We start from the raw sequence: 9,610 nt of genomic DNA, 5'->3' as shown, positions 1-9,610 counted from the left end.
TAGGGAAATGATAGCATACGGCTAATGGTTTATTGTGCAGCAAAATCTTTTGTAAGGGTTCACTTCTCTTGCCCACACCTGTCACATCATTCTACCTGAAGTCTTCTGCCAAATAAATACTATTTTTGGAAAAAAAGAAACCCAGATAAATTCTCATAACTCATTTATCCTAGTGCCACCCTTGGTCTAGTTAAGGAAAAAATGATTCTCGGAAGTGTGCTCAATGCTGCGGGTAATGCTGTCAAAGAGATTACCAGGAAGAAGAAAACCATTAAAGGCACAGTTATTTTAATGAAGAATAATGCTTTCGGATTCAACAACTTGGTTTCAGGTACAGCTGATAGAGTTCTTGAGATCGTAGGCCAAAAAGTCACTCTGCAGCTCGTCAGCGCAGAGCATGCTGACCCTGGTGCGTTCTTATTCAACTTCATTTGTGTTAACTTTCTTTAATTCCTTCCTTTTTCTCTTTTTGTTTAATTCTTTCAAGGAGGTGAAAAAGAATGAGACCCAACTTTCGCTTAATTAATAAATTAATTTCTCTATATTTTGTCTTTCTTCTTGAACACAAATTAAGTTTTACCCTGCAATACTTCCAACTACTTAAAGTAGCCATGCTTTGGCACTGATTTAGTGCTCCTTGTACGTAGTAAATGGAAATGGAGGAAAGCTTGGGAAGCAAGCAGCTTTGGAGAACTGGAACCTTAAAATTACTTCTCCAATGGCAGGTGATTCCCGATACAAGGTTTACTTTGAGTGGGATGAGGAGTTTGGAACTCCTGGAGCTATCATAGTACGAAATAATCACTCTGCTGAATTTTACCTAAAAACTATTACTCTTGAAGATGTTCCTGGTAAAGGTAGAATTCACTTTCTTTGTAACTCTTGGGTTTATCCTGATAGACAATACAAAAAGCCAAGAGTCTTTTTCGCGAACAAGGTAAGCAACATTTATTTACGTTACATTATTGTCCAAAATAGTACTGCATATACAAATATATATTGAGTTATAGTATTAATTAAGTCCTTTGCAAAAATATTCTTTAGACATATCTTCCACATGAAACGCCAGCACCGCTACGTAAGTACAGAGAAGAAGAGCTAAAGGTGTTGAGAGGAGATGGGAAAGGAGAGCGGAAAAAAGGGGATCGTGTATATGACTACGCTGTGTACAATGATTTGGGAAATCCTGATTCAAGTTCAGAACTCGCTCGCCCTGTTCTCGGAGGGTCCGCTGAGTATCCTTATCCTCGAAGAGGAAGAACAGGCCGACCACCATCAAGATCAGGTTAGATGAAAATAGAAAAATATTACATTCAAGATACAGGAAATTCATGTATTGCAATTTAAACATTAGTTATATTAATTCTAAAATTGTTCTTAATTAATTTTTCTGTATTTTAATAGATGCTGAGACTGAGAGCAGGGTGTTTATACCGGGTACTTTTACCACTTACGTCCCTAGAGATGAGCAATATGGTCACTTGAAGATGTCAGACTTTATTGCTTTTAATCTGAAAGCCTTAGTTCGGAACAACATTCCTGCATTTGAAATTAAATTTTTTTCTAATGAGTTCAACTCCTTCAAGGAAGTAGACAACCTCTACTTCAATGGAATTCCACTTCCTACTGAAGCTCTCAATAAACTTACAAGTAACATCCCCTTACCAATGATCAAGGAAATGTTTCGGACAGATGGGGAGCGACTCTTAAAATTTCCAGTGCCTCAAGTGATCAAAGGTATGAACAATACTTTAGAAATCACAATTGCTAAACTGAGAGCTCAAAATCCATGACTTCACTTACTATATATTTTGTCTTCCATATATTGATTTTAGTTAATACTTTAATGACTTGAGAGCAGATAGGAGTAGGCCTACAGCATGGAGGACAGATGAAGAATTTGCTAGAGAAATGCTTGCCGGAGTGAACCCTCTTCTCATTTGTCTTCTCAGAGTAAGCTTAAACCTCAATAGAGACTCTTTATCTAATTATCTCCCATGTTTGTTAAAAAAATCAGATTTTGCAAGGAATATTAGAAAACATACGACACTAAAACTTTTCCCAATTTTTTTTACTTAGTATAAACCAATTTTCTTTCTTTTTGTTCCGCCATCTTTAGTGATTGGATTTGAAATGAGATACATACCAGGTTTATTTTCTGTTACATCTCAACTTATAACCTCTAAACCAATTGCAGGAATTCCCTCCAGCTAGCAAGCTGGACCCTGAACAGTATGGTAATCAAAACAGCTCTATAACCAAAGAACACATAGAGCATAACTTAGACGGACTCAGTGTAGAGGAGGTAATATATTTTTTTCTTCATTGATTAAACTTTTCTCCAAAGAAGTACCATGGTTGTTATCAACTTTCTAACTTGAAAAGGGATTTTGGTCTCATAGGCACTAAGGAAAAATAAGTTATTTATCTTGGATCATCATGATACAGTGATACCCTACCTCAGGAAGATAAACACTACCTCAACAAAGACTCATGCATCAAGGACACTTCTCTTTTTGAGACACGACGAGACATTGAAGCCTGTGGCAATTGAATTGAGCTTGCCAAATCCAGCAGGAGACAAATATGGTATTATTAGCAAGGTGTACACTCCAGCAGAACATGGCGTTGAGGGTTCCATTTGGCAATTTGCTAAAACTTTTGTAGCTGTGAATGATTGTGGTCATCATCAGATAGTAAGCCATTGGTAAGGATCTGTCAAAGAAGGCTTAAATATTTTTTTTCACTATCAAGCAAATTAGAAATCATTTTTTAATTAATTTGGTGTCTTTGAATTTGGTATCCACAGGTTGAACACTCATGCAGTTTTAGAGCCATTCATTATTGCAACAAACAGGCAGCTGAGTGTGGTTCATCCAATTTATAAACTTCTCCACCCTCACTTTCGTGACACCATGACTATTAATGCATTGGCCAGAGAAATTCTTATAAATGCAGGTGGAATAATAGAGGAGACATTTTATCCGGTAAAATATTCTATGCTGATGTCATCAGAAATTTATAAGAGTTGGAATTTCTTGGAACAGGCACTCCCCAATGATCTCAAGAAAAGGTAAATATAGTCTTAGTGATAAATGAATCGAATCCTCTACATACATCTACTAGATATGTTTTGATGGAAATGACATCGATCGTCTTTTTTTTTCTATATATTCAGAGGAATTGCGGAGGATGATGCAAATTCCCTACATGGTCTTCGGCTACTGATTGAAGACTATCCATATGCTGTTGATGGGTTGAAAATCTGGTTTGCGATTGAAAAATGGGTGAGAGACTATTGCTCCTTCTACTACAAGACGGATGAAATGGTTCAACAGGACGCTGAAGTTCAAGCCTGGTGGAAGGAACTGCGAGAGGTGGGTCATGGTGACAAGAAAGATGAGCCATGGTGGCCTAAAATGCAAACTCTTGAAGAGCTGATAGAATCTTGCACCATTATTATTTGGATAGCTTCTGCTCTCCACGCAGCTGTGAACTTTGGACAGTACGCCTACGGAGGTTACTCCCCAAACCGTCCAACACTAAGCCGCAGGTTCATGCCTGAAAAAGGCACTCCTGAATATGCTGAGCTGGAGAAGAACCCTGAGAAGGCTTTCTTCAGAACAATTACTTCACAGCTACAAACCTTGAGCGGCATGTCCGTGATAGAAGTTCTGTCAAAGCACCCATCAGATGAGGTGTATCTTGGAAACCGAACACCGGAATGGACAGCGGATGTAATGCCACTGGCAGCTTTTGAGGATTTTCATAATAGACTTGTTCAAATTGAAGAAGAGATGAAAAATATGAACACGGATGAGAAATTGAAGAATCGTGTTGGTCCGGTCAATGTGCCATACACTTTGCTCTATCCAAATGGTGAAGTTGGACTTTCTGGAAAGGGAATTCCTAATAGTATCTCGATCTAAGTGAAGTTAGGGGCATGGGTTATGCCAATTAAGTGTTGCTGTGAATTCAACACACCCACAGTATTGCCCTATTGCTATGTGATATTATGAAGACTTGGTGTCTTGTTTTTCTTTTGTCTGGTGGTTGTTGCTTTCCTGTTTACAGTTTGCTACTGAAACTATGGTTGGGTGTTTGCTTCCGAATATAGCTGTGTTGGGGTTGCTTCAGCTGGGGTTTCCTCATTCTGTTTTGTGTGTGTTTTTGCTTCCTGTTTCTTTGGGATGTCCTCTCTGTAATCTTGTCTCTGTATATATTAAGATCATTTTGTTATCTTTTATGCTATCAGTGTCTTGCTCTTATCATCAGATCAGTCTCATTCCAAAATCACATAGACAAATTGATTTCAATTCAACTGGATTGGCAACAAAACATGGAAAGCTAACTGATTTTTCTCAAAAAAAGGTTAAACCTTATCTGCAATGAATCCATCCCAGCCCCACATTTCGGAAATTGCCATACCTATCGTCAGCCATGGGCTCTCATAAAGCACATTTAACACATGATAGTCACTCATGGATTTGTATATATGGACAGAGATTCAAATACACATGACTACCGACTAGTAGTGGTACCAACCAGGGTGATATTTTGGGCGTATTTGCGGTGGTAATTAAGCAGGCCTTGACAGTACCAGGACGATCAGGCACTCTCAATTGGCAGTTTTGGGAAAAAAAAATTATCCTCGCTTTCCACATTGATTCGAATGGGAAGGGCACCACTCCCTTTTTGGCCATAAGCCACGTAAATGTATTAAATATCATAAATCCATACAAAATTCGACCAGAAAAATGATCTTGCCTTTAAGATATCAACGTGGAACCACCACACCGCCAGGTAGATACACATATTTGATACCAATTATATTCTGATAAATCAAATTAGAGTTAACATTGTTATTTTGGTGATTAATGTCCACTTAATATGATAACATATATAATATTTTTACTGCTTCGTAAAGCCAAGCATCAAAAAACAAAGTAGAAAATTGAAAGAAAGAGTTAGAACTGATTCATAAACTGATCATCCTAGTCACTAATGGAGTACTAATAAATACCTTATGTGGCTTAATTTCATCATACTTGAAATAGTCACATTACACATGCTTCACGATGGAGGGTCTCTGTCCTCCTCGAAAATGTTGAAGTATTGGAAAATCCAACCTAGTCCCAGAGCATCTCAATCTTCAACGGATTAGTGCAAAAATGGCTTCTGTTCTTTGATATTGACACTTAGTAACACACAGGTACTTTTCCCCTTTTGAGCTGCTAGACACTGCCTGAAATTGCAACACTCTTCTCTTACCCTAAAAAATATGTACTCTCATAAAGCATTTCCAGACAAAATCATCGGTCATGGATTTAATTTATATATGGATAAATTCAACGCCAACATGTTGGTGCATTCACCTGGCTGAAATTTCTGTCAAGGCAGGGATCAGATCAGGCGTATATTTTGGACCACGAGCAACTTTTCACTGTATAAGCTTCGATCTAATCTGATTGTATCCTTCTGCTCACTCTCTTGACCCACCCGTTAAAAAAGCGTTGATACAATTCAGCAAAAACTGATCTGCAAAAAATCCATATATATATATTCCAGCCGCACATCCTGATAAGTGCTACACGTGTACCCTCAAAAACATTCTACTCTCTCTCGTCAGCCGCTTTCAACACATAATTGTCCGTCACGGATTTATATATATATATATATGAATATATTCGAAGCAGAACATGTCACAGTTTTTAAATCTATAAACGTGGACAGTCACGAGCTACGTTTTGATTTAATACAAGACTACATATCGGGAGGACTTGCGGTAACAATTATACAACTATTTTTTTTATAAGAGTTAATTTAATTGTTAAATTTGATTCTATAATAATTTTATTTTGAGTGAAAAATATTGATAAGAGATTATAGAATAAATTATCTGTTTTCAATGAAATAAATATTTTAAAACAGATAATTAGTATGATCACATTTGTACATATTTTGAGAAAAATCAATTTTTTAACAGACCATTTAACGATATCTAATGTGGATAAAGCATTTATATTTTCAGTCTAATGATGATAAGTATGCACTGTTTTACTTGAATCTTTGGGTTATAATATATGGTAATCTTTATATGTGGTGATGCTAAGTATGCTTATGTTCCTCTTATGTGTAGGGGCACATCTCGATGAACGGAAAGAGAACATCGGTACAAAAAATCATACTAGTTCCACGTTACCAAATGCTAGGCTACAAGGCCTTCCAGCATGCCGATCTTTAAGATCTCTCCCGCAGCCTCGAATGAAGCCAACACGTCCAGCTCGCTCCTCCTGAAACTGCTATACAGTCTAATTCACCACGCCACCTGCAGCCTCATCTAATAGAGTTAGCCACAAAAATGGACCCGTTTCCATTATTGTTGTTTGATTCACAGTTACACGCAATGCTATATTTTTAGAAAAATTTTAATTTTTATTATGTAATTTAATTTATAACAATCAATGATATCATATCATGATCTTCGCTAAAAAGATCAGACATATATAGAGAATAAGTTTAAATACATCAATCACCAAATGATATTTTTCGCTGTAAAACTTAATTTATGATATCTTTAAAGAAGTTAAATATTATGCAAATTCTTTTGCAAAAATCGAGATGGATAGAAATGATTGATTTGTGGCTTCGGTTTGAAGCGGTGGCTTCTTGATCTGAATGCGGTGGCTTCTTGATCTGAATAATGCATTAGGTTCATTTTTAATTAGCTGACGCTGATGCTGCAGGTGGGGCTCTGTTTCCAAAAAATGTGTAACGTTTGGAATCGATTTGGTGCCTTCTGCCTCAATCTGTGTGTTTTATTGAATGATATGAAACTGATCATAACAGGATCAGCGATATGAATGAAATGAGGTTTGTGGTTAATGTTGTATTATCAGTTTCTATGTAATATAGCTTGCTATCTTCTAGCCAGCTGATGCATAGTGTCACCGTATTAGCATGGACTATATAAATCTCATATCATAAAAATAAATTCTTAGCAAATAGAATTATAAGTCTCAACAATGAATTAAGAGAGAATGTCATGATTTTAAAAAATAGAGTCATGAATCTCACATCAGTTATGTATTAGATTGATACGGAACATATAAGGGTTCACAACATTTTTAATCTATGAAATATTTTTTATGAGATAAAACTGTGAGATTAACGAGATAAAACGAACATTATCTCACATAAACACTCTTTGGTGTTTTGCAATATATTAATGAACTTTAATTTTTTTGACTGAATAAAAAAAAATCAAAATCAACAATGCACTAGAACACTTGTAACCAATACGATTTAGTGTCATAGTGCTTACACACCTTGTACGCCCCATACAAATTAACAGCCCCTTACAGACACAATACACTTATCTGAAGCTCTTCAGTACCTAAAAAGGAGCTCAAACAGAAGCATGCACAGCATTACACATCAACCGATCACAACCCTCGGCTATGAATTCTACCCCTGAAACAGATAAACCAGAAAAAGACCAGCTGCTGAAATACATAACAAAAGACAGCGATCACCTCTCGGATTAATAATAATTTAACAGAAGTATATTGCTCACCACCATGCAAAGAACATTCTCGTTTCAACACCAAATTTGGCTAATGAAACCGCCTAGGAGTTCGCACTTCTAAGTTTGCCTGAATAAAATTTTGAAAGTGCTCCAATAATTCCATGTTCGCATGATGTTCATCACCCATCCACGCAAGTACCAGCTTGGAATCCGATTCTTTGATTAATTTTTTAGAATTTACACACAGTGTTGCTGCAACAATTTCGGTACATGTTTTACCGCGCCATTAGCTCAGCACAATTGTACTTTTGTATGCTGAGAGATTATCTAAATCTGGAGTTAATCACCACAAGGTGATTAATCTTTGGCTATAAATACGGCCCACATTTCCCTCATTTTGCCACACACAACACCAGATATATTCTCATGTTTCATATATCATTTAGTACTCTTTTGTCTAGCTAAGGAAAAAATGATTCTCGGAGACGTGCTCAATGAGCTTACTGGGAAGAAGAAATCCCAAACGATTAAAGGCACTGTTGTTTTAATGAAGAAAAATGTTTTGGACTTCAACGCCGTCGGTTCATCTGCAGTTGATAATGTTCTTGAGTTGGTAGGCCAACAGGTCACTCTGCAGCTCGTCAGTGCGCAGAATGCTGACCCTGGTGCGTTTCTTTTCCAACTTTTTGTGTTAATTTCTCTTTCTTCTTTCGCCTTTTGTTAAAATTCATTCAAGAAAGTGAAAATAAATTGTATCTGAATTTTAAAGCTTTCCGAGAACTGACCTGCCCGACGTCCAAACCTGCAAGCCAACTTCACACCTGCTTGGACTAAGATTGTATTATTAGTTCTTAATTTCTATGTTTGCTATTTTACGAATTACTTAAAAAAGCCATGCTTTGGCATTAACTTAATGCTCCTTGCATGTAGCAAATGAAAATGGAGGAAAGCTTGGGAAGCTAGCAGCTTTGGAGAGCTGGAACCTTACATTTACTCCTCCAATAGCTGGTGAAACCCAATTTAAGGTTTCCTTTGAGTGGGATGAGCAGTTTGGAGCTCCTGGAGCTATCATCATACGAAATAATCATGCTGCTGAATTCTACCTAAAGACTATTACTCTTGAAGACGTTCCAGGCCAAGGTCGAACCCACTTTGTCTGTAACTCTTGGATTTACCCTGATAGACAATATAAAAAACCTAGAGTTTTCTTCGCGAACAAAGTAAGCAACATTTATTATGAAGATCATGTTATTTTTTAAAATAATTCTATATGTATTGAGTTATAGTATTAATTAACTTTTTCTTTTTTTAATTTGTAGACATACCTTCCGCATGAAACGCCAGCACCGTTGCGTAAGTACAGAGAAGAAGAGCTAAAAGTCTTGAGAGGAGACGGGAAAGGACAACTGAAATCAGGGGATCGTGTATATGACTATGCTGTCTACAATGATTTGGGGAATCCTGATCTCAGCTCAAAACTCGTTCGCCCTATACTGGGAGGGTCTGCTGAGTATCCTTATCCTCGAAGAGGAAGAACAGGTCGACCACCATCAAGATCAGGTAAGACCTGGTTAATTGCATACATTCAAGATAAATTGGAGTTGTGTTGATGATTATTAATTAATGTTAGGATAGTCTTGAATTATGATTTAATTAGGATTGTTTAATTCTAATTAAATTAATATACCTTATAAATAGTCTTTAAATCTAGTTAGATTAGAATAACAATTTCTAATTCTATTAGGATAAGATTCCTAATTAAATTAAGATAAGGTTATTGTATTTGATACTATAAAAGGACTCTATGGGTTAAAGAATAATTATCACCCTAGATTTAGAGAGAGTGATTTAGGTGTACGTGGGATAAGGGTTATGAGTTTGAGACTGTTCTTGTAATCTCCTGATTTTTTCTCTTAGTGAATCTTTCTCTGTTGTTGTGCCCGTGGACATAGGTCATCAAAGACCGAACCACGTAAATTCTTGTGTTCTTGTGGGTGTGCTTGATTTCTTTCTTTCTTTATTCTATTGATTGGGTTAGATCTTGGGCAATTCTTTAGAGACAATTCCGCAATTTCCCAACAA

The 9,610-nt window shown here is 36.6% G+C and overlaps 2 protein-coding genes across 2 annotated transcripts in view; both read left to right on the top strand.

The window, feature by feature from the left end:
- LOC18600369 (linoleate 9S-lipoxygenase 6) lies at positions 202-3,929 on the top strand. The gene is made up of 9 exons (XM_018120504.1): positions 202-409; positions 648-937; positions 1,045-1,285; positions 1,405-1,737; positions 1,862-1,953; positions 2,198-2,305; positions 2,403-2,707; positions 2,810-3,073; positions 3,179-3,929. Exons 1-9 carry the CDS (start codon positions 202-204, stop codon positions 3,927-3,929), a joined length of 2,592 nt encoding a protein of 863 aa, XP_017975993.1.
- LOC18600368 (probable linoleate 9S-lipoxygenase 5) overlaps positions 7,934-9,610 on the top strand; it is a 7,582-nt gene continuing 5,905 nt past the window's right edge. The window contains exons 1-3 of the mRNA XM_018120795.1: positions 7,934-8,193; positions 8,459-8,748; positions 8,848-9,088. Coding sequence (XP_017976284.1) covers positions 8,001-8,193; positions 8,459-8,748; positions 8,848-9,088 — 724 coding nt within the window. The 5' untranslated portion in view covers positions 7,934-8,000. The remainder of the gene's footprint in view (positions 8,194-8,458; positions 8,749-8,847; positions 9,089-9,610) is intronic.

Source organism: Theobroma cacao, chromosome 5 (assembly GCF_000208745.1).
Source record: "Theobroma cacao cultivar B97-61/B2 chromosome 5, Criollo_cocoa_genome_V2, whole genome shotgun sequence".
NCBI classification, from domain to species: Eukaryota; Viridiplantae; Streptophyta; class Magnoliopsida; order Malvales; family Malvaceae; genus Theobroma; species Theobroma cacao.
The sequence above is the reverse complement of the archived record's forward strand: the minus strand, read 5'-3'. Positions and strand labels throughout refer to the sequence as shown.

Excerpts from the sequence above, each read along its gene's own strand:
- LOC18600369 (XM_018120504.1), top strand. The coding sequence starts at position 202 with ATGATTCTCGGAAGTGTGCTCAATGCTGCGGGTAATGCTGTCAAAGAG. Across the intron at positions 1,954-2,197 it reads TTCTCATTTGTCTTCTCAGA|GAATTCCCTCCAGCTAGCAA; the intron begins GTAAGCTTAAAC and ends AACCAATTGCAG. Across the intron at positions 3,074-3,178 it reads CCCAATGATCTCAAGAAAAG|AGGAATTGCGGAGGATGATG; the intron begins GTAAATATAGTC and ends CTATATATTCAG.